At 29.4% G+C, this 26,755-nt stretch overlaps 1 protein-coding gene across 2 annotated transcripts in view; it reads left to right on the top strand.

The window, feature by feature from the left end:
* Positions 1-26,755, top strand: part of LOC107441634 (potassium/sodium hyperpolarization-activated cyclic nucleotide-gated channel 2-like) — a 107,333-nt gene that overhangs the window by 59,555 nt on the left and 21,023 nt on the right. For both annotated transcript variants that reach the window (XM_016054976.3, XM_071179010.1), the window contains exons 5-6: positions 3,344-3,507; positions 11,821-12,095. In XM_016054976.3, the coding sequence (XP_015910462.2) occupies positions 3,344-3,507; positions 11,821-12,095 (439 nt within the window). The remainder of the gene's footprint in view (positions 1-3,343; positions 3,508-11,820; positions 12,096-26,755) is intronic.

Below are 26,755 nucleotides of genomic sequence, written 5' to 3'. Positions count from 1 at the left end.
TTGTGAAGAACGAAAATAGGAAACGATGTTTTTTCTAACAACACTATAATGAATGAATTACGAAAAGGATATTCATTTATAAAAAAAAAGGCATTAGTATTTTGCATCGAATAAAAATAAGCAAATTCAACAATGAAAAAGTATGCTTCTCTGACGACCATTTTTAAAGCTTATTTTAGTCCTTTTCCGTTCTTATTTTAATTAAAACCATATTTCATTTAATTTATTTTCAGTTTATGCATAGCCACTCTAGACCAGGGAATTCAATCGTCAGATATTTCCGTGACCAAATAGTATAAGCAAAATTTCCTATGTTGCAATTGCAAGAGAAGAAGCATTTTTTTTTTATAAATTTTAAATTGCCTACTCCTTTTGCTGTACTTCACGGTGTAGAATCGAAGCCCTTGTTGATTTGGTGCTGAAGTTGCATTTTAAACATATATTTATTTCAGAGTTTGATTGTTTAGGTTTAATTTTTATTGTATGTTTTTATAGATTAACATGGCAAAGGCAACTGCAGTAATTTGAATTATTCTTGATATAGCTAGTACAGGAAGAGGACCCTGAATTAATGAATCAACGAAATATTCAAATCGAAATTATTGGATACTGAAATAATTTTAGAACTGAAAATTATACTTTTAATTCGTTTCTTTCTTCCTTAACAAATTGACAGTTAGCTGGGGAGCGCTTAAAGGAGACAGGACTATGTATCTATTTTAGATTCTTTTTACACTCAAATTCTAAGAAAGAAACGCTCATACATAAGCAAGGATTATCTACAATGCATTACGAAGCATAATAAGTCACTTTGTCAACAGGGTCATTTTGTCAAAATTTCATTTCGTCTACTGGGTAATTTTGCAAATTCGGTCATTTCGTCAACTATGTCGTTTCTTAGGTAGCTCATTTCGTCAACAGGTCGTTTTATCAATAGGGTTGAAGAAAGGAAACGGAATGTATAAGAAAATATGGACGAATCATTTTATCGGTGTAAACATCAAACAAGTGATTCAATTTACTTAAAAGTAAAAATAAAAATTTGCGAAATCTTTGATTTTTTGCAGAGCAGTAGGCGATTATAATTATTTTACTATTTATTTTAAGATATCAGCGACGGGTCATTATTGCATGAATTACATTATCCCAGATGCATTATTTCATTATACACTCTATAACAAAAAAATCGAATCACTAAGAACGCACTAAGACGCGCAAAATCGACGCTCGATCAGGCTGGAATGATGCCGACTGGGGACGTATAGTCTTTAGCGACGACTCCCGTTTCCAACTGTGTCCTGACGATCATCGAAGACGTGTTTGGAGACGCACAGGGCAGAGGGGGACCCTGCCTTCACTATTGCGCGCCACACCGGCCCTCAACAAGGCATTATGGTCTGGGGTGCCATTTCCTTTGACAGCCGGACCCCTTTGGTCGTCATTAGAGGTACACTTACTGCGCAGCGGTACGTCGACGACATCCTAAGACCTGTTTTGCTACCGTTCCTTTTGCAGTGCCCTGGTCTATTTTTTCAGCAGGACAATGCTAGACCACATACAGCACGTGTTGCTATGAACTGTCTGCAAGCTTGTCAAACTCTTCCTTGGCCTGCCAGATCACCAGATCTCTCTCCCATCGAGCGGTCTGGATATGATGGGAAAGCGATTGCATCTGGCACGGAATGTTGATGACTTCGTTCGACAATTGGATCGAATTTGGCAGGAAATACCGCAAGAGACCATCCGGGAGCTTTATCGGTCTATGCCACGCCGTGTGGCAGCTTGTATCCAGGCTAGAGGCTGATCAATACCCTATTGAACTTGTTACTGTAACTCTGCAATACATTATTCAATTGTTCTGAAATTTTAATCATTTACTATTCTGTACCTTGCCTTCCTATCCACCAATTTTCGTTTCAGTCTGACAACTCCTTCTTGGTGCGTCGATTTTTTTGTTATAGAGTGTATTATTACATTATTTTTAATATTTCAATTTCCTTGTGATCTCTTGTTTTATTTAAACTGTAAATATGCTGTAGATATAAAATAAAATAAAATATTCATGACATCACGATCTTAAAATTTTTTTCTTATGATGTTTCTTATTATTTAAATATGTTATTAAATGCGATTTTTGCTATCAGTATGAAAATTCTCCCCCCCCCCAAATAGTTGTCAATTTGTCACTTATACATTTTAATTAATTTTAATTCTCACAATATCTTAATTTATTTGATTCTAAATATCATTTGATTGTTAACTTGAGAAACTATGGGTTTTTGACAACGGTCAAAGAATCATGCTTAGTCATGCTGATCTGAATTCAATTCTTGTGCATTGCTTTATTGCAATTTAGATATTAAAGAGGCAAATGATGGTACATCAATTGATCTTGGTTAAACTATCCCAACTAATTATCAATTTATTTAAAAAAAATAAAAACAAAATTACAAATTTTAAGTTCGAAATTTATTTCAAAATCAAGTAATATTGGAAACAATATTTCATTCCAAAGTAAAATGACCGAAAAGGAAAAATTCAGTCTTTTTTCCCTTGTACTTTTATACCTTCTTCCCACTCAAAAATCATTTACAGTCATTATAATAATTGCTTTGTGGTGCTAATCCATATCGTATAATTTAAAATCTTCAAAAACTAAACATAAACAATCTTAGAGAGAAATACCAATAAAATACCACTAAAACACCAATTGAATAAAGGCTCAGTGTTTGCAACGTAACGTAGTAAAACAAAAAAAGTAAGCAATTTCAAATTTAAAAAAAAGTTCTCTTTTGACAATTGCAACATAGGAAGCAAAGTTTGCTTTGATCAAAGTTTAAAAAATTTATATACATAAAAGTATACTAAATTATGACGATACGCAGATGACGTATTGTCCTTGTCGACGATACCCCTGACGACGAAACAACCCTGTCGACGAAATGAACTTGTCGACGAAATGACTTGTCGATGAAATGACCCTGTCGACGAAATGTCCTGGATCAAATGATGATGATTTGAGAAATGATTTATAATACTGTACACGCAGTTTTGTAAACGTGCAAAGTGAAAAAAATGCTTTTACCCTCACAAAAAATAGATTTTTTTTCCTTCTGCATTTTTCTTGATTAATCTTCCATCTGAAAATAATAATTATTTTTCACTTTTAAAAAGTGTGGAGGGAAGGGTTAAATAATAATTTGAGATCCCGAACGTTTATATTTCTTTGTCTTCTTTTTCAGATAAGGTATTCAAAAGTACACATTGAGGGTGGTCCTTGCGGAACACCCTGTGTAACATGATTTTGTTCATTAATGGTTTTGTTTCCTTTTATTTTGTGTAGGTTATACTGGGACTTGTGCATGTTGTTCTTCCTGGTGGCCAACCTGATAGTTCTTCCTGTGGCCATTTCCTTTTTCAACGATGACCTCTCCACACGGTGGATAGCCTTCAACTGCCTCTCGGATACCGTCTTCCTCCTCGACATCCTCGTCAACTTCAGAACGGGTCAGTTACACACTCTATTCATTCATTCGTTTCCAACATTCATTCATTGATTTATTCCTTCATTCATTCAATCAATTAATAATTAATTCACTTATTCCTTTATTGATTACTCATTTATTATAAACTTTCGTTTGCTTTTAAATTATTCATTATCTTATTTATACACTTCTAATAATGAATTCGGAAACGAAATCATTTTTTCATAAGATCAATCTTTTTTTCATTAATCTATGTGTCAGTTTAGTGATTCATTAATCTATTTCATTAATTAGTTGTTAATTTCTTTTTTAATTACATCACTTATTAATTAATTTAATAACTCCCTTGATTTTTTTATTTATATATTCATTCGTTTAAGGATTCAGTTACTGAACTCTTTATCCATTAATTCCTTTGAATGTTCATTTATTACTTTCATGATTCTTCAATTAATTTAATTAATCCTTTACTTATTTCACCATTTATTTAATTATTACTTATTTTATTCATTAGTAATTATATTCAACAGTTACTGTCTTCTTTAAGCATTCATTTCATGAAAATAATAATAGTAAATAACTCCTTCATAATTAATTATTATTATTTTTAGAACTACTTTACTCGATTAGTTTTTTTTATTGATTTAATAATTCATTTACTCGTTCTTTTGTTCACTTCCTTATTCATTGTTTCATTCAATGGAACATTATTGATTTTTTCATTCACTTAATAATTTAAGTATACTTTTATTGCTTTCATGATTTATTTATCAATTTAATTAATCCTTTATTGATATCGCTGTTTGTTTAGTTTTTCACTCATTTTATTCCTTAGTTTATTTTTTGCATTCATTAATTATTGTCTTTTTTCTAGCATTTATTTCCTAATCCGTTGAATAATCCATTTATGATTATTTATTGATTTCATTTTTCCTTTATTCATTTAGTTTTTCTATTGATTTCATTATTCATTTATTCGTTCCTTTGTTTATTTTTTTATTCATTTTTTCATTCAACGATACCCTATTGATTTTCTAATTCACTTATTAATTTAAATATATTTTTATTGTTTTCATGATTCATTTATCGATTTAATTATTACTTTATTAATTTAATCGTTAGTTAGGTTTTCCACTCAATTTATTCATTTATTTATTCATTAATTACAGTATTTTTTCTAACTTTTATTTCAGAATAATTTACTTAAGCCGAATATAAATACTTAATCTTTTATTGATTTTTATTATTCTTTTATTCCTTTATTTATTTATTTTTTTGATGTCATTCTTCATTTGAAGCATTACCATAACAGCTCGTTGTGGGCTTGGGAGGCTACGGAGGTTAACGTTCTACAATTTCGTGACTAATGGCATAATTGCGACAATGTGGTCAAAATCGTCGTATTTACTTTCCAGAAGAGCAAGTACTCATCAATTTGTAGTTGGGTCGGCCTTAAGTTGCCACTAGGGATTGAACCCCAGTTCTTCACAATGACAGTTCAATACCTTTACCACTAAGCTATCGGGTTTTCATTCATTTATTTACTTCCTTTTTATGTTTTTCCTCATTCATTTTTTCCTTGAAAATATTATTTCAAGGAAAAGTTTGCCTTTATATATTATTTCATGCCGATCAGATGGCCGAGCTGTTAGTGTGCCTCACTGCTAAGTTTCGGGTTCGAATCCCGCACAGGGATGTTCTCTCTGTGTGTTCTATTCTGTTGTGTGAATGTTGCCCATCCTATGAACGGGGATCTGTGGCAGTGTGGCGTGAGTAGTATTGCTCCCCTTCCTGATTTAGGTTCACAGTTGCCCACCAGGTAGCGTTAAAGAGCAGCACTTCCGGTATCTTCCGAGGCGAAGAACGAGTGTTCAGTGTCTGCTGTTAAAAAAATTATCGCATTCATTTATCAATATAAATATGCTTTTATTGTTCTCCTGATTCATTTATCAAGTTAATTATTCATTTCATCATTAATTTAATTTTTCCACTCAATTTATTCTTTAGTTCATTTATTTATTATATAAGTTCCAGTTTCTTTATTTAAATTAATTTTTATATTCAAAAACAAATCGTTGATAATTAATTAACCGTATTCGAATATTCATTTCTATGGTTTATTTTCTCATTCATTTATTCACTAATTTATAAGCTCGTGACTTCTTTTTCCCATTATTTTTTCCCTCTCATACATTCCACCAACATTTACTAATGAAGTGATTATAAATATTTTAGTAAGAAAGGTAAAACATATTAATTGCCAAATGATGATAGGGTATACTTCGCTTCGAATGATTAACATGAATGAAGCACAAATAAAAATACCAAAATTTTGTACGTTTATTTGTGCTTTATTCGCGTCGTTTTATTTCATTCGAACTAATCGCATCAAAAAATATAAACCAAACGAATTTTGTAACGTGGAAAGCAATTATACATTAAGCCAAACGATAAAAATTTATTATTTTCAAAACGATTAAAAAAAAATGTCACATTAATCATTTTATCCGAACTTCCAAAACCCCGAACAACTGTTTCCTTTTCATATTTATAAAAACGAAAAAAAGTATGCAAAGAACAAATTATAACCAAGCTCATTTGAATATGCTTATAAAACATGACCACCAACGAGTTTTTTTAAAAAAGAACTTTTTAAAAATCAATAACAGGAACATTTCATCTGTCTTTCCTTTTACCTTTTTTTTCGAATCTTGTTTCCCATTGGAATAAAAGTAAAAACCAAAGAAAGCCGTGATTGGTTGAACGGAATTCATACGATATACCGAAAAAGAAAAACGAAAGTAAACGAAAAGCAAGCGAATAATGTGCGACTTTTGACCAAATAATCCCTCGTATCGAAAGAGGTGGATGGAAAACTGTAACCGTGAAATCGATCCAAGAGGTTTTAATCGATGACCTCCAAAAGGGTGGCCACATGACGGGGAGGCCATGACGATTGATTCGGTTCATTAAATTGGACAAATTGAGCACTCCTTCATCATCAACATGTTAAAGATGAAGAATTTTTTCTTTCTTCCCCACCTCCCCCCACCCAAACCGCTGTCATTGCCTTCGAGTTCTTTTGTCAGCTTGCACAATATCCTTTTCCTTTTTTTTTTGTATCTGGAAAAGCCAATATTTAGAATAAGTATATTGGAAAGTTTTTTGTCATCATATCGTTTGGAATGAAGAACTACTTTCATTGTTTGAACAAAAAAAGTAACCTTATCTATCATTTATTTACGTAAGTATCAATAACTATTAAATAAATGATTAATTGCTGTTTTTACAAAATCTGCTGTATTATGCATTTTATTTAAATGGGTGTTTGGTTTTAATGCAGGTTTTAATACGGGTTTTTCTCATACTAAAGAACTTTTTTCATTAACAATATAAGAACTTGGACGCACTTGACACTACAATTTTTATGATTATTTAAATATCACAACCAAACCTTTAAATGCAAATGTATCAAACTATATGCCTTATTCCCTACAACTGGTATCGTAAATTTGCAGCAAATTTAAATTTTTTTAAATGGGCAAGTTTTGATCTCAGTACAGAGCTATAAGCATGTTGACCTGATATAGGTTGCAAGCGACAAACCAGATATAAGGAGTCGTGGTACCTCAAGGGATAGAGCATTCGCTTCAAAACGAAGTGACCCGGGTTCGATTCCAGCAACGGCTGAGATTCGAGTTCCACACATGGCACTTACCACCCACAGTGCTGACCTAAAATATCCTCAGTGGTAGACGGATCATGTGTTAGAGTCCCCTTGCTGTCAGGCTAACCATAGGGGCTTTTCGTGGTCTCCCTCTCCATGTAACGCAAATGCAGATTAGTTTCATCAAAAAGTCCACCACGACGGTAAATTTCTCCCAATACTTGATCCAGGAGTTGATTTGTCTTCTGGATTGGGTTTAAAATTACAAGGCCTATTCTTTAAAGTACATAAATCCTCTCTTTCGAAAGAAAAATAGAAAATTATAATCAAATCACTGAAGTTAAAATTACTTGCAGGACCTTCAAATTACTGCTTTGATTGAATTGTTACTCCTATAACAATATTTTTCAGTAATTGTTATGTCAGAATAGATACTACATATCAGATTCCACTAACGTTTTTGTCGTAGTCTCTGTCATCACATAAAATAACGTTTTTTAGAAAATAATATGCTATTTTCAAATGTCTCGTGACTTTGCAACAGTTATTCATGACTCCTAGGTGAAGTTTAATTCATCTTTAGCCAGCGCCCTCTATGATAATTATCTAAATAGAGCAGAACATAGATATTGTACCGAGCACAGGGGTTCGTGTCGATTGGAGATGAATAAAACAGTCCTTAAAACTCTTAAAAATTTATTAGTAGAATCTTCCGGAAAATTCAGCAATTTTTAGCACTCGATTACAGTACGAATAACTGGCTAGTATATAACAAATCACAGGTTTTGTAACCTCAGACGGAACAAGAAACTCACCAATCAAAACACCATTACAGTCACAAACAGACTAATGTTCTTTACTACTCCTCTCCCTACTTATATAGGCTTGGCAACTTAACTCTGAAACTTTCGACATGATTCTAGACAATTATTGCATAACTCAGTACATATTAGTCATCTCTCTTCGAAACTCTACATTTTTCCGAACTATCATTTTGTCGCCAAAATGGTCTTCAAGTGTAGCCAAGTCACCAAAATTTTCGCAAAGTCGACAGAAATGCATTAAGCATTATTTTCTCTTTAAATTACGTTAGAATTACGCGATTTTCTTGCAAGTTTTCTAATTTACCTGTTTATTTAGAGTCCGTCAGAGATATTTAGCATAATAACCGGAGAATATTTACAAAATTATTCACATATTTACAAATCCATAACAATATGAAGAAAAGCCACATTTTAATGAGAGTAAAAAAGCGTTTGCAATCTAATTTTTAAATAATTGGAAAGTTACTCTGCTGAATTGTTTGAACTCCAAAAAACTTGCAAAAACTGAGAAGTATTATTCATTGATTTTAATGATTTTTCATCTAAATGATGAAATTTCGCCAAATGGGCAATTTTTTAAAAGTTTAATAACTTTTAAAATGTTTAAAGGTGTTTTATGAAGTTCTTTTGCCGAGGAAAATAAAAAAAAGTCACCAAAGTATCTTAAACTAGAGGTAAAACTATCCATCTTGCCGTAAAGGAGTCTATAAGTTTTAGGACATAAAAATAGCTTAAATATTATTAAAAATGATTTTTATAAAAATCTCCGATTTGGTGAGATTTTTTCAGACGAAAATCATTAGAAACAATTAATAATTCACAGTATTTTGCACTTTCATGAGCCCAGACGAAGTAGTGTTGGAGTAATTTTAGAGTAACTTTTCCTTATATAGACATTTTGAGCTAATTTCATAATAAACATAGAAAACGCTGGCTAAAAATAGGCAAAATTTAGTCAAACAGTCATAAATAACTGTTAAAAACTCACAAAAACTATAATAGTAGCACATTATTCGCTAAAATAATGTTTTCAATGTGACTATTTAGCCTTTAGAAAAACAGCCTTAAGCTATTAATCTGTTCTAAAGCCCATGTCATTCTTTTAAGCAAAGTAGTATTACAAAATTTAAAGTTAAAGCTTTACAGAGAATTTAAGACACTTTGAAAGTAGCTTTTTTTTATTCTCTTTGGTGAATGAGCTCAAAGGAAACCCGTTATGAATATTTATTTTTTCTAAGATTATGTTTATAACTTTAACTTCATTGAGGAAATGCATTTTTAATGAGTAAGTTCACGTCTTTTTGTTTCTTCCCTCTTTATCCACCACAATTAAAACCGTAATTTTAATATTATAATCGATTAATGAATTTAAGGTTTAAAATAAATAGATTTATTTCCACAAACATCAGGTGAAGTGGGCGAGAATTGAGCAAAGTGAAATTCTTTTTAGGGCAGACTGTTGCGGACCATTCGATACCCGGATTTGAGTGGGAGACGACCTTTTCCCCCGATCGTTTGCCTTGGCATCAGCTGATCGTCTGACGTAATCAACTACGTCACTGTTACTACTGAGTGGCGCGAAAAGAAAACGATTTTGCCCTCTGAGAATGTTGAAGATACAACTCGAATCTGTTTTACTTAACAATTTAAATAAATGAAGTAGTTGCTTTAAAAGCTTTCCGGTTGGATTTTAAAGAATAAAACAAATATGATCCTGAGTATAAAATAAATAATGAAACAAATATTATACAGATGCAGTGCTATATGTAAAACATTTTGAAATATTTTAATATTTATTCAAAAGGAATGTTATGTTTGTGATATAAATTTAATTAATAGTAACTGGTCAGAAAGCTTGTGATTTTTTAGATGGAGGAAAAATTACGTAAATACTGTAAGGATAATAACTTATATTGTGTGGATGATAGTTTGATATCAATATTAACAGCAACTTAAAAATAATTAAAATGAATATGGATTATAAGCGGGTAATTTGTTAGTGGGATGAATAACTGAGTCAAAATAGTTCAGTCTATAGGGGATTACTCAATAATGGAAATAATTACTTAGTTATGTTTAAAGGTACAAATACATCAGTCTTGAGTGGGTAAAATGGTGTAATATATAACTCAACAGTGTCAACAATGCTTTAAAAGTGAAAATTCTGGTTAAAGGTGGGGATTTTGACAATAGGAATAATTACTTGCTTACATGTAAATTTCAATAATTCTAGAGTGGAGAAAATACTGTATTCGATAACAATATTTACTAACGAAAATTCAGACTATAGATGAACAATTATCTGTTTAAATAAAAAAATAATATATTGTTATTGTCCTATCATAATAAAAAGCTTAAATAACAGATATAAAATAAAATATATTCACTTTGTATTCTTAAGACTATAGAAATTTTAACATAACTAAACTATAAGTGTTATACATAAAACTATAGTTTTAAAAAGAAATGTTAAGTATAGTTAAAAAATAAAATAAAACTAAAAGTGTTATACTTAAAGTAATAACATAACCGTTACCGCTACAGTTTATAAACCAGCTATCCTGCAAATTGTCAAGCTAATTTTTAGATTAACTAAGGAGATTCGATAAAGTCTACAAAATTGCTTCATTTTTCAAACTACCTAGATAATCTGGCCACTACCTTCTGGTCACTCTTAAAAATGAAAATCAGATTTTTGCGGTAACGTTTCTGCACACTTAATATAAATCTAACGAAATAATACAATGTTATTTATTTATTTTCCGCTACCTAAAAGAATCAAGTTTATAATCAAACAAACAAGGTATTATTTGATAGAATCAATCATTAATTACTTTATAAACTAAGATACAAATAATCAAATGGTTTAAAATATTATTACAATTGGGTACTTCAAGAAGAAGAAGATCACAGATACCCACACATATGACCTATGACGCTAGCGTCAGCTGCTCGTTTATAAGCTAAATGGCGTATTAAAGTTGAGCTAAGTTTCTCCACATAAGTTAAAATGTTAATTAACGTGAAGTTAATTAAGTACAGCGCCGTATCGCACATTGAATTTGTTAAAATATAATTCTGTCTCGTCTAACATCTTTTACTTAACTTAGATTTATTATTTATTTATGTATTTTATGGTAACACATGACATATTTTTGTTTTGTGTACCTGGCAACTTCGATGCATAATTAGTTTTTTTATGTCGTACGTGACTTCATGCCTGTCTTTGTGTTAAGTAAGAAATATATAGTGAAAGAATTGAAATTCTTGTGACTGAATGCTGTTAGAAAATAGAAAAATGTGCCACTTAAGAAAATGGATACTTGACGGGCTGGGCTTACTCGAAATAGAATGGAAAGAGCAGTTGCTAACGTAAACAAATGCCACGTTTAAACAACCAATCACGATCGAGGTACCCACACTACGTCACTTGCGGGTATCCCATTAAGGAAATTAATGTAATGTCATTTATATATTTTTCAATATTTAAAAAAAAATGAAATAGGTACAAATATATTTCAATTGTTTGTTACTTGTAAGACTAAAGCAAAAAACAACCGTGAAAACGTACATAAATTGACATACTATAGTTTCAGTACTATAAACAAGAACCTTCTTTAGTGTTTGCACGTCGAATTAAAATGAATGTCAAATGTTTTCCATTTGAAGTTTAGGTACCGAAGAAAAGTTCTTGTTTATAGAACAGAATCTATAGTATGTCAACTTATGTACTTTCATTTTATAAATTTTTATTTTATAATTATTTAACGAATGGATTATTTAACGAATAATCCATGTCAATCAGCTGATAAGCTAGGTTTAATATTTTTTTATTATCTTTCAGGTATCATGAATCAGGATAATTCAGAACAGGTGATCCTAGATCCAGGATTAATTGCCAGGCATTATTTGCGAACGTGGTTTTTCCTGGATTTGTTAAGTTCCATCCCTTTGGACTATATATTTCTAATCTTTAATCAGGATTATCAGGAGAATTATCAGATACTACACGCAGGCAGAGCTCTGCGAATTTTGCGGTTGGCTAAGATGCTCTCCCTTCTCCGGTTGCTCAGGTTGTCCAGGTTGGTCCGCTACGTCAGTCAGTGGGAAGAAGTTTACGTAAGTCACATTTCAGAATCTTGAAAAACCCAAATGGTGAACTCGGAGATCTATTAAATGTTTGATGAGCAAAAAGTGGTTTCGGTTTTATTTATCCTCTAAAATAAGCTCTTGTTTTAGAATTTATGTTATAAAACTAATTTTGTAGATTAATAGAAGAGAGCACAAAAATTGCTAATATTACTAAATTTTATAGTGTTTTATGATTTTCTTTAATTTCACGCCAGCAAGAAACTATAAGAGATTTATGAACAACACAAAAAACAAACAAAATTTTCCAACACCAAAAATGATTCTGGTCTTTGCACGTTTTACTGCAGTACTCTAAGATAAGATTTTTTAATATATATTATGTAAAGGGTAAAAATAGAAAATTTGTAAAAGAGAGCCAAGCACAAAAAACTACCTTTGTGCTTTTCTAAAATGATTTATTTTCTAAATTTCATGTCAGAAGTAAAGTAAAAGATTTACGAAATGAGATGAGAAAGAAAGCAATAAAGCAATATTAGTTGCAGTCTATTTTGTTACGTTCCTTTACAATGAATTTTTCTTAGTATATTTAAGTTACAACTTTCCACAAAAATCATAAATATTTTTTTTATGTTTATCTCTCTGGTAACTTTAAAGTTTTATTATATTCAATTCTAAAGGTAAGATGTGGCGACTTAAATCTTAATATACAGGGTGTCCAATAAATGTTGCGACAAACTTCTAAGTAGAGCACATCATAAGGAATAAAAATTATCTGGGAAACCATGACCGGAACTGTTATCGTATGCCACTAAGGAAGCTTTAATATTATCAACTGTTACGTCGATTGCCTTTGAAACTCAGGTACTTTTATTTATATAAATTACTAGGATAGCCTGGTTGGTAGGGCACTGGGTCCATGTCCAAGTGGTCATGGGTTCGATCCCCTCGGTCGAGGACTCCTCGTGCAGTGAATGATGACTGATGCACTTGAAATCTGTCGAGTACCATAACACATCATATTTCTTGGGATACTAATCCAGGAGTTTCCTTGCCTTAGGGATTGGGTTCAAAATTACAAGGCTACCGAGTTGAACATTAGTAGTCGTAAACCCAAAATTGGGTCAGCTGTTAAGCGTACGTAAAATATTTTGCTCTGTAGTCTCACAGTTAAAAAACCTATTTTTTCATAAAAAAAAAGGTTCAAATCCTTACGGAAAAATGAAATATTATAAGTGCTACAAAATTTAGTAGAGGCTTCACCATGCAATTTAAGTGAATGTAATACAATTCTAAATGAATGGTGCTCTCAAAAGAATGTACTATATAAATTTTTTTTTTTAGATTTCTAATATTGTTTTGTCTCATTTTCATTTTTAACAAATATTTAATGAAAAATATTTTTCTCTATGGGTCAAATTAAAATGAGATCAATGTAGAATAAAATTTGTCACAAGAATTAAATAATACCAGCTGAATACCCGTTCTTCGTACGGGGTAAAAAAAAATTAATCTATTAATCTGTATTAATCAACACTAAGAAATAATACATAAAACTAAAAGGCATATGAGCAATTCTACAAATAAACGCCAATTAGGCGGCCAAAAAAATAACAATTTTTTCAGGGGGCACACTATTTCTAAATGAATTTTCTTCTTTTTTACACCCTAAAAAGGCAGGAAAAAATCGTGAACATGGATTTTTTTCCTTGTGACATACTTTAAATGCGACATACTCTTTCTGACACACTCAGATAAATCTTGGCCATTTATTCAGATAAAACGATTTTTACATAAATATAATATTATTATAATGCCTCTCTAAAATGTATTTATAGAGATTTCATACTATAAGATTATATTTTAGTATAAAAAACAAAAATAAAAAAATTTAATCAAAGTTCGTAAATTGAAAAAATCGGGAAAAATTCAAAATTGGTATTTTGTCATTTAAAGTATGTCACAAAGAAAAAATTTCATGTTTAATATTTTTTCTTGCTTTTTTAGGGTATAAAAAAGAAGAAAATTCATGTAGAAATAGCATGCCCCCCCAAAATTTTTTAAATTTTTTTTTTGGCCGCCTAATTGGCGTTTACTTGTAGAATTGCTCATATACCAATTGACACAACAACTAAACCTGAAAATAATTCCATAATTTTGATTATTTATTGTAAGTAACTGATGTTGTCTTTGAAATATTTGAATAAAAGAAACAGAATCATCTACAGTTTTGTTTATAAGAACGATAATTAACCTTTGAGAAAAACTCATTTTTCAAACTGGCCTCCAGGACTGGCTGATTAAAATTTTTAAATAATTTTCAGGATGTGGCTAAAATTTCCTTTTATACCACCTGACCAAATTTTAAAACATTTCTTGGCCTTTTTGGATTTATAAGCGATACAAATACACACAAGCTCTTTCTTCTATTATTATTATAAAATTTTTGTTATAAAAAAACAATGAAACAAGTTTAATACTTGGAAGAATAATTAAAACAATTACGGCTCTACGAGTTTACCATTCAATACTTTTGTTATGTTTATATCAATAATTTCTATTATAGCATCTTGTTTTATTACTTATTCTATGCATTGTGTTAGAGCTTTTAGATTTTATTAGATTAAAAGGGTTTTTAAATTGACTCTCTCTAACGTGTATTTGATATAAAAATAGTTATTAACTTCGAAAAGAAACAAAAAAGTTTTTTTAGTATTCATTAAAAATAGTTACTTTTAACAAAACTCATATAAAATTAAACAACTTTTCTTTTCTTCATTTAAACTGTGGTTTTCTTCCATACTATTACCCTCTATAATTTCATTAAAAAGCCTTTATAATTTTATATTGTATTGTATTGTATTTATATTGTATTTTATATGTTTAAATGCGTAAAATATTAAATTTGTGTCACACTAAGGAATAGTTAAAAAAAAAAATTTTTTTTCCTTGTTGTTTTATTGTTATTGTTATTTCTACTATGATTAAATAAACTTTTTTTTGTGTAAGTTTTGTCAAACAATGTCATTAAAATTTTTCTGAATGTTTTTAAATGTTTTAAACTTATTTAATAATATTTAAATTTAATAAAAATCTGCGGTACGCGTATACGGGTTTTTCGTCACGTCTTATAAATTTCTATAAAAATTTAAATATAATAGCAGTATGTACAGTGAAGTATTATGTACAGAGCGACTAAAAAAGGAATTACTTTGAATAACTTATGATCTAATGATCGGATCTTCACGTTCTAAGACTTGTTTTTAATGAAGGTTACTTCAAATATACTAATAAATTAGTGCTGATATATTAAGTTACGAAATCAGACTCAAAGTACTTTCTCTAAATAAGAATGCCTCTTTTTCCAGCAGATTCGGGTTCCTGATCCGCAAAATATAGTTGGTAGCCGCAATCTAGGAAGTATTGTCCCCGTAGTTTGGTCAGGAGAGTGATGCAAAGTTTGGACCCCTTAATGTTAATTTTACTTTTTGCGTAGTTCGCCATATCTCGAGAACTTTTTAAGCGAAAGGAATTTTTTTTTGGGCACAATTATAAAATTAGTTTGTTCGAAAGTAATAACAAGCAAAAAGTGAATTTTAGCAAATATTTATTCTTTTTTATTATTTTATTAAATAATAGTTTAAAAAAAATTCAAATTGAGAGGTATACAATTGTTTAAGTTAGTTTTAAGGATATAATTTTGGATGGCAAAATACAAAATTTGAGTGAAGTTGGTCAAATATTTTCTAAGCAATCGAATTTTGAAAAAGTCGTATTTTTAAAATTCGATTTCTCAGGAACGATTTGATCGATTTGAACGATTTTCATATTTTGTCATTTAAAATTGAATTCTTTAAAATTGTGTAAAAATTGCATGCCTTACAATTCAAAATGTTTTTGACTATCATTAAACAAACTAATAAAAAATAATAAATCTTTACTAAAAGCTATATTTCAAATGAAATTATCTTTGGTCGAACAAATTTTATAATTGTGTGAATTTTTCTTTTGACTCGCTTAAAAAGTTCTCGAGATATGGCGAGATAAGCAAAAAATAAAATTATCATTAAGAGGTCCAAGCTTTAGACTGCTCTCCTGACCAAACCAGTGGGACTATATTTCTCAGATTGCGGCTACCCCCTAAAATTTGGGTGTCAAAAATCCGAACACATCGACAAAAGGCATGTTTATACAGAGAAGGTACGCTTTTGTGTCTAATTTCGTAACTCCAAATATCGTGTGCACTAATTAATTAGCATATTTAAGGTCCCCCCCTCGAACCTTTAAGATTGAGTCTTAGAACGTGAAAATCTGATCATTAGATCAGAAGTTTCTCAGGGTGGTCTGTTTTCTATTTTTGCGCACTATACATTAGGGCTCAGAAGTTCCTTAAAGTTTAAATCAAAAAGAAGAAGAAGAAAATGATCTAGTACTGATATTAATTAAGTTTTCAACCAAATTCATTCCAGTCCAATTCGAATAATTTGGCATTTAAGAACTTTTATTCTTTCTTTGATCTTGTTGTTCCAAATAATAATGATGTAGAGCTTGAAAGTTTTTTTTCTCACTTTTAATATGATTTTGTTACTTGTAATATGCATCATTTTTTAATTCCTTTTTTACAAGAATATAAAATATATACAGGGAATCCTTTTTGAAACACCCTGTACAGAATACAGCAAAAAATCAGACAGCAAGCAACGAAGATTTAGTTAACGACTATCACAAATTCGATAAAAAGTTTTTATGCTATACAAACACTGAGAGATTTATTTCCAGATATATCCGACTTTTAATTTTGTTATGATTCTGGGAAACAAGTATTATTAAAAGTTTTATTAGATAAAATTTTTTAACTTTGATGACAACCATATTTTATTAATCTCCTAAACTCGATATTATCTTTTATTACTATAAATGAATTAGAAAATATTATTCTTACATACTTAGAGTAAGAGAGTCAGTTTATAAGCCCGTTGCATTAATTCTAAATATTGCTATAGATTTAATTTCTTACAAATATGCAAAAACATAAATAAAAAAGAAATAGTATTCATATGTATACTTTGCATGTTCTTTTGTTTTAACATACTTTGCACACTTTATAAAATTTATTGTTATGAACTAAAAAGATTGCTTAACACATTTTAAGCTGCTTATTTCGCATTAATGGCTGCTTTTCTGTATGTAAATTACGATTTTGTATAGAATACGAAATGAAGCTATACGATTGCTTTTCAAGCTTGTATTAATTCTTACTGGTATGCGTCCACATATTGTATTCGTAAATTGTTTAGTAGAAACATTTCTCTAGTTTTAAAAATTGAATTTCATTTTCACTCTTTTTTGCTTGAAAATATTTGATGCATTTTAAATGCTGCTATTATTCTTAATTAGTTTGATATCGAAAAAATTAATTAAAATTAACTGTTGATCTAATGGTGAAAATTCCCCCCCCCCCCAAAAAAAAANCCCCAAAAAAAAAAAAAACAATTGATACCTTCATATACATGTATGTACTAAATTTAGATTAAGTTGTTAAGACTGTTTTTCTAAGGCTTTGTAATCGCGTGGAATTATACCTTTTTTATGCAAAAAATATGCTATTTTCATAACTGATGTGAGTTTGCGACAGTTATTCATGACTGTTATGTCAAGTTATATCTTCTTCCATAGCAAACGATATTTATTCTGAAAATGGCGCAAGACGTCAATATAGAAAAAAGTCAGTTTTGAGAAAATGAAAAGCGTTAGCGGTCTAATTTTTAAATATTTATGCTCTAATATATACTATATGTTCTAATATATACTCTAATATATACTCTAATGCAGGGGTGTCAAACTCAACAGCTAACTTGGGCCAAATAAACAATGCTTAACTTTAGGTGGGCCGCAAAAAAAATCGATGTTCATGGAAATAAATATTTTTATTTTGAGTTGTAATAAACATATCGCTGATTTAAAACTAAAACGACACATCTGCAAACGTGTAATGCCTGCAGATGTGTCGTTTTAGTTTTGAAGCAGCGATATATAAAGTTAAATTATTGTTTACGTCCTGATACTTGACATCTCTTCTCTGTTATTATCTTTTCTATTTCGGGAGAAATTTTATTGGTCGAGATTACTTTCAAAATTGACCCAACGTGAGAGTTATTAATACGGTTTCGGACAGGAGATTTATTTTCATTCATAACAGAAAATAATTGCTCTCACTGATAAGTACTTCTAAACTTGGAATTAATTTCATACGCGAATTTTCGAGTATTTTCAAACCTTGCTGGTAAATATTCGTGAAATTCACTTCAATGAATTTTGTCTCCAAATTTGAGTCGCACTGAATCTCAATCACTTCCATTTGCATATAACTGGGTACTGGGTCTATATTTATTGAGAAAATCGAAGAAAACAAACAAAATTTGTCTTCCAAAGAATTAAAATCTTTAAACCTTGTTTCAAATTCTGGTCTAAGATTTGAAATTTTTTTCTGCATATTTTTGATACGATGCAGTATCATCTAAACTAGATTTGTTCTTGTTGCACTTTGGGAAGTGCTTTAAATCTTCATTTTTCAGTTGCCTTTCCCAAAGAAATAGTTTACATTTGAATGCTTTTTTAATTATGTCAAACATGTTCGTAATGATCTGATCCTTGCATTGCAACAATAAATTTAAATCGGATAAGTGTTTGGTTGCATCAACCATAAAAGATAAATCTTGCAACCATATTTGATCGGAGAACAAGCTTGTATCTTGATTTATAGTTTCTAAAAACTTACATATTTTTTCTTTCAAATCCCAGAATTGATTGAGAACCTTGGAGCAAGATAACCAACTTACCTCGCTATAATAGGATAAACCTGATTATGTACTAATTGATAGCTTAGTGTAAAACGAACTCCATTTCAGTCAATTAGAATTTTACATTTTCGAGAGGACAATTTAAAATGATCCGTATATTATAATTTTATATGCTGGTTTCGTTTCTAATTCACATTTCTATTTTATTTTTACTTTGCTTCAGATATATTGATTGGGCCACAAAAATGTTCATCTCGGGCCGCATGCGGCCCGCTGGCCGCGAGTTTGACACCCCTGCGTCTAATGCTACCTCATCTGGGCTTATAAAAGTTGGCACAAAAATTAAAATAAGACATTGATTTTGATGATTTTTATCTAGAAGGAAAAATTTCGACGAATTGGTGATTCTTTAAATAAGTTTAATGACTTTTATAATATTTTAGTTATTTATCTTTTCTAAGACTCAGATACTTTTTTAAAGCAATATGGCATATTCAGTGTAAGATTATAGTTTTGTTCAAGTGAAAGCCACTTAAACTGTGGCTTTTTTATTTTCTTTGGCGACAGAGCTTCGAAAAATTATGTTAATCAAATTCAAAATCGTTTTTTAAATACCCTATAAAAATATCTTGCATCATGCAAAAGCTGCTAAAAACTAATTATTTTATTTTTTTGTGTAATCATTAAAAATAACTCAATAAAAGCATTAATTGCATTTTTAAAAAGAATTTTATCACATTTAAGAGTTTATTTTCTCCAAACTACATATTTGTAAGTTAAAATCTCATTTCATGCCGTTATGTAAAGCTCAAGTCTCAGGAGTGTATTTTTTTCATATAATGCATTCATATAATATAAAATATATAGTATTAATATATTTAGTAATATTTGTATATTTCATGTATTAATATTGTATGCCGTGAAATTAACTAGGAAAATTTTCGTAAAAATTGTAACTGGTAATTTTCTTCTTGTTCGAGAAAATCTAAACATTTATAAAATTTTTGAAGGCCAACTAAAATTGTTTATTAACAAAATTTAAATATAAAACTGTTTGTAATTCTAAGAAGGAAAAAGCATTTTTTCGCTCTTCATTGGGATATTTGGGGACATAAACTACCAAATATATAGGGGAAAAAAATTTTAAACTATTCATCTGAAGATGAAGAAAAACTATTATGAAGTTGGAATAGAAAACAAGATAAAAGGTAAAATTATCAAACAAATTATGTCATTGATACAATTTAAATGAAAAGCGTGCGTAAAATAAATTTAAACCAGTTGGAACATTTGGATGACTATATCAACACAGTTAGGAATATAGGTTCAAGGTTTTATTGGAACCTAATATCATGAACCATAAAACCCTGCGAATTTGTTGCAACCTTAATAAGGTGTTAAATTGAGTCATGTTATAGTTAAAGCTCAACAATAATATAATGTTACCGAATGTAAGAAGTTCGATAATTTAGCCATATAACTTATAACCATATAACGGTTAGGGATAATTTAAACAGTAATATGGTTCAACAATTAATGTTCAAATTTTATCAATAATTACTCGAAGCAACTTTAACCTTTAGGCATTATTTTTACTAAGGTACATAATATTACTCAACTTCAGAGCAGCTCTCGTTAATATTGTTTATAACCCTATTGAAAGAGGAGGCAACAAACGAATACAAATTCTACTGATAAAAACAGTTATAATTATGAAAAACTTAATTAGGAAAAACGTGAAAATTCCTGAATTCTGAAATTCTAGAGAACAGTTCACATTTATATAATTTGTAATGTTCGAAAAAAAGGAGACGACTAGAGTTTCAAATGTTAAAAGTAGTAGTAATTATGCAGAACTTTTGATTTCACACAATTTGATACTTACTCATAAATACTCAATGTTAGTTTTTACGAATTGAAATATTTTCAACTTCCACAAATGCCTTGTAGCAGGCGATAAAAGTTTAATGATTTTCATTATTATTGGTTTATGCATTGTATTACATTGGTGCCGTATTTAGGTTTATAAGCGTTTTTAAGTAAATCTTTTCCCTTTAGTGTTTGTTTATGTTTTGAAAGATATCAAAAATGTTTCAAAACTTCATAACAAGCTATTTTTTGCCCATATCAGTATCAGTATTTTTCAATACTATTGATTATCTTGCTGCACTTTTACACTTTTCATAAAGAATATTTATACTACAGATAGTGATAGTAGCATAAGTTCTTATTTTTAACTAATAATGTTTGTAATCAACCGGAAAATGGGTGCCGTAAATGAAAAAAATACAAAATTCGCATAAGATTATTATGATTATTTAATTTTCGAAAAAATATATATTAATCTCCTCATAAACAATCCCTCCCTGAGTTCTAAAAATCTACTTCGCGCAATAATATAGTATTTCAAACATAAATTTTCATATAAATAATTGTAATTCGTAATACCCGACAAAATGATATTGTACTCAGATAGTGTGCCAACATAAAAAATGGAATACCTGCAAGTGACGTAGTGTGGGTATCTCGATCCTGATTGGTTGTTGAAACGTGGCATTTGTTTACTTTAGCAACTGTTCTTTCCATTCTATTTCGAGTAAGCCACCCAGTTAAGTATCAATTCTCTTAAGTGGCCAATCTAAATTCTTTCACGATGATTCTATCTTAAAGATTTCAATTCTTTTACTATATTTATTTACACAGAGACTTAGCACAAAGACAGACAGGAAGTCATACGGAACATAAACAAACCAACTATACATCGAAGTTGCCAGGTAAACAAAACAAAAAAAAACGGTTGCAATTAAGTACATAAACAAATAATAAATCTAAGTTAAGTAAAAGAAGCAGAGGAGAAAGAATTATATTTCAACTCATTCGATGTGAGATACAGGCTCTTTATTTAATCAACTTATCGTTAAATAACATTCTAACTTATGTAGAGAAACTTACCACAACTTTAATACACCATTTTGCTGATAGAGATTAGCTGGCGCTGACGTCATAGGTCACATGTATGGGTAAGGGAGGTCTTCTTCTTCTTGAAGTGCAAGTACCCAATTGTCACATTTAATAAAATAAATTCCAGGGCATACGGAAACGATAAAATATTTTCTGCTTAAAAAAATACCAGGGAAAGATTTTCCGCATAACGATATATGAGGTTCTTATTGCTGGTTTTCGAAGGCTCCGTCGAAATATGAAATGATACTTTTTTGCGAATAATTTGCTATATTTATAACTGCTGTGAGTTTGCAACTGTTACACATGACTGTTAGGTCAAGTTTAGCTTATTTAAAGCCAGCGCTGTCTACGCTTAGTTTGAAAATGGTGCAAAAAGTCAATATGGAGAAAAGCTACAGTTTTTTGAAAATATATATTTTAAGTTACATTAACACATTATACTTAGTTACATTATATTTTAAGTTACATAGTTAAGGCGATATTTTAAGTTACAAAACCAGACACAAAAACAGACTTATCCGAATCATGAATTCAAAAAAAAAAAAAATTTGATTTTGAATTAAATTTGATTGAATTAAATTTGATGAATTGAATTTGAAATTAAAATTTGATTTCTCAGAAAAATTATTATTTTTAAAATTATATGTAAAAAACTATATACCTTAAAATCGAAAATTTTTTCGACTATTATTAAATGAAATAATAAAAAATGATGAATATTTACTTAGTTATTTGTAGCATGGAATTATCTTAGGTTAAAGTTTACTTTTAAGCATTTAATGGTATAAAAATACGTAAGTATTTTATACAGTAACTTTAAAAACACGTGGAAGAATATCTGTATTAGAATTTGCTCTTTAATTATTTAACTGTCCTCTTTAATAATTTTCATGTTTAAACATCTATTTCATTTTAACAATAAGCAAAATCAATGTACTATCAAATTACTGTATTTCACGCAGTTTTAGATAGTTTTCATAATTTAATTTTTAAAATGAAAATTTCTTAAAATAATTTTTACGGTAATTTTTCATTTTTTAAAATTTAATTTGTGAATTTTTTCTTTGAAAAATTTTCTTTAAGTTATTGTAAGAGGCAGATCAAATGGTTTTCTTTTGTATCAAAGAATAATATTAATGGAATACAAGGTATTTAAAACATTTACTTATTAATTTTTCATTTTTATGAAACGGTTTCCCGGTAGTCCTTCTTACTACACATTTAGCAAAAAATACAAAACTGAAAAGTAAATTTAACCAAGTAATTAGTTTTTATACCATGCCTTAAGGTACCAGATTTGCCAAATTTTATCACCATAAAATCTCGAGTATTTAAAAAAATAATAATAAAATTAAATTTTATGAAATATATTAGCTGATAAAATACTATAGCTGATACAATATTTCAAAATAAATTTCTCTTTAAATGTATAAGGGCATTTATCTGTTAGTAGAATTTATAAGCAATTTTGAAATAATTATATAATAAGCTCTCATGTCCTAGAACAATTTGCATTTATAGTTTCCAATTTTACATAAACATACGCTTCAAGAATATTTTTATTTCAATATATTTGTACAGTTTAATTAGAATAACCAAAACATTAAAATTTCCAAAAAACTTTAACATAAGTAATTTGTATTTAGTTAAATTAACTTTAACTGTATTTAGTTAAATTATTTGTATTTAGTTAAATTAACATAAGTAATTTGTATTCAGTTAAATTAACTATACAAATTCAAAATTATATTGCTTGGATTAAAATATTAATGTAATATAATCTATCTATTGGATACTACTACTGGCTGGTATTCAAATTTTAACACCGCAAGATTTCGTTAAAATATATTTCATATTTTTCATACTAAACTAATCATAATTCAAATGAAATTTATCGATATTCAGAATAATATAGGATTCGATAATTATCTTTGTCGATAATACTTACGTCATTTACGCATTCAGAAAATAGTGTTGCAGATAATGATATCGATGATTGTCATACAGTTAACATTTATTTTATTCAATTTTATAACTTGTGTTGAACGGTCTGCACTTTTTTAGGTTTGCGGCTATCAATGCTTGACTCCTTAACCTTATAATTTTGATCACAATCAAGAAGATAAGGGAGTTTCTGGATAAAGCATTCAGACAAAACTAGAGTTGGAATTAATCCGCATTTGCGCTGTATATGTAGGAAAACCACGATACCTCCCAAGTGAAGACCAACGGTAGGGGTTTCTAACCCATGATTCATCTACCGCTGAGTGCTAGAGTCTTTTAGAGTTGGGATCAGAGTCCGAATTAAACACTCATCTCTGGGATTCAACACTCTGTCTAAGATATGGCTAATATATCATGAGAATACTAAAATATTATTGATCAGGGGTCTGTCCAGAAATTTTGTGAAAGGTCCGTTTTTGTAAAATTTTGAAAAAATTACTCGTAATTTGTAAATAAAAAATAAACGTTAAGTCACATTCTTTCAACCAGGGTCCACTTTTGTGAATTTGTGCAAATAGGGTCCGTTTTTGCAAAAAAACTTTTTCAAGGAGTTTTTAAATTGTAAAGACATACAAGATTATGCTCAACACTGTAAAATTATAATTAAAAAATTAAATTTTAAAACATAAACAGCAATTGCTGCGTCTATTTTAGAGATGCAACATGCAAATATTTAGTATGTAGCCTATACTGCTGAACGCAGAATATTAATTTTGGACGAATAAAGGAAGGAGCTTCTGCCGTAGACAAAACTTAGTTCGTTTGCATTTGTCTTTCTTCACCCCCACCCCTCTTACTGGGAAGGATTTATTCGATTAACAAAACAATAATGACGATAAACAAATTTGTGAAGGGTCCGATCAAAAGATAAATTATTTTGCGAAGGGTTCGTTTTTAAATTAAAATATTTTGTGAAGGGTCCGTTATTATAAAAAGATAATTTGTGAAGGGTCCGTCAACGGACCCAAATTTCTTCTAAACAGACCCCTGTTGATGTAGTATTTAAAACAATATCACTATTTCACGATAAATCACCAAGCTCTATTCCACACTTTTTTCGTTTAAAATCTACATTTAATGAATCAATAAATAAAACACTGGTTTCCAAACACCATTTTTAGATGAATTTATTTTTAGACAAACGAACGTGAAACATCACAACAAGTCATATACTAATAATAACGAAGAAAAATCTTCCCCCGCATTGCTGTTCTCTTCTGGTTTTTCTGTAAAACTGTTTTCCTTACCAAAATATACTGCTTGCAGGAAAAATATCGTTTTATTCTTTTTTCGCAACATAGTGTTTCTTCGAATCAGGTTTACAATAAGAAAATCTTTTTGTTATCGATTTCGTTTCCCTCTTTGCATTTTTTTTAATTAGAAAAATCCCTTTTGTTCTCCGAAACAGCGTATGTGATTTCTGAAATCATTAATTTATTATTTTTTATTCGATAGTTACGTCTAGGACTCGTGATTTTAATTAATGCAGGAAAAAAATTTTTTTTTCACTTTTGGTTCGACGTTTAACTTAATGGCTTTCGATTACCAAAATCAAGATATTTTTAAAACTTTCTAATAAAATCGTTACGATTCTAAAAAAAAAAATAATATTATGCATTTACAAAAGAAAGCTGTGAATGAATTTTTTTACAAAAAATAAATAAATACTCTTTTATATTTTTAATATGCACGCTAGGCTTGTGCCTTTAGGTCTTGCATGTTGAAATAATTAGACAAGTTGCATGAATTCAAATATTTTGTAAAATTTTTCTTTCGTTTACTTTGTATGTTTTTTTGTATGTAACCTACATGATATTTATGTTCACATACCAAAAATGATAAAAACTATTTGTATATGCCTTCATGTATTTGTAGGAATTTGGAAATGGTAAGTAGCATTGACAAATGAATAAACACAAGCAGCACAATCCTCTTTCTTAACGCTTGCGTATTACTTCTTTATCTTTATGTTCTAAAGCTTTCTCATTGTTGACCAGCAAACCAAGCTATAACCGTTTTCTCACAAGCTATTTTTTTCTCTAACGTAACTTTCAGAAGGTCAAACTTTTCTCTAAAATAACTATTATGAGGACAAGTTTTTCTCTTACGTAACGTAAATAAAAGCAAATTTTACTTGAATGTAATTTTTATACGAGTAATTCTTTCAATAATGTAATTTTTAGATGAGCAAATTTTTTTCTAATGTAGCTTTTAGAATAGCGAATTATTCGTTCAAGTAACTATTACATAAGCAATTCTTTCTATGATGTAACATTTATAAAAATAAGTTTTTCTCTTGTGTAACTATTACAGAAGCAAGTTTTTTTTTAATGCAATTTATATGGGTGCAACATTTTAATAATGTATTTTTTTATCGAGGGAGTTTTCCCGGCAGTAACTTTTTCAATGAGTTCTTTTCAATGTAACTTTTTAAAAAACATGTGTTCTTCAATTTAACTTTCAGAAGAGCAAATTTTTGACTAATGTAAATTTTAGAACAGCATATTATTTCCTGAAGTAACTTACTAAAGAAGAAATTTTTCTCTAACATAATGTCTTTTCTTTACAAGAGGAAGATTTCCTTTTATGTAACGTTTATGAGAACAAGTTGTTTTTTCAATAATGTAACTTTTACCAAATTTTCTGTACTGTAAATTTCAAGAGAGTAAAAGGTTTTTAACAATGTTACGTTTAAGAGAAAACAATTTCTCTGATGTAACTATTAAAAAAGCGAAATGCTCTCGAATGTAAAATTTAAAGAAGCAGACAATTCTCTCAAGCAACTATTATGCGAACTAATTTTTCTTTAATTATAAGAACAAGCTTTCTTCGAATAAAAAGTTTATTCGTCTGTAAATATTTTAGAAGAATAAGTTTTTAATTCCTAATTCCGCAAAACAATTATTTTTTATGTACTTAAAA

Source organism: Parasteatoda tepidariorum, chromosome 3, assembly GCF_043381705.1.
Source record: "Parasteatoda tepidariorum isolate YZ-2023 chromosome 3, CAS_Ptep_4.0, whole genome shotgun sequence".
NCBI lineage: Eukaryota > Metazoa > Arthropoda > Arachnida > Araneae > Theridiidae > Parasteatoda > Parasteatoda tepidariorum.
This window is presented reverse-complemented; position numbering and strand designations above follow the sequence as displayed.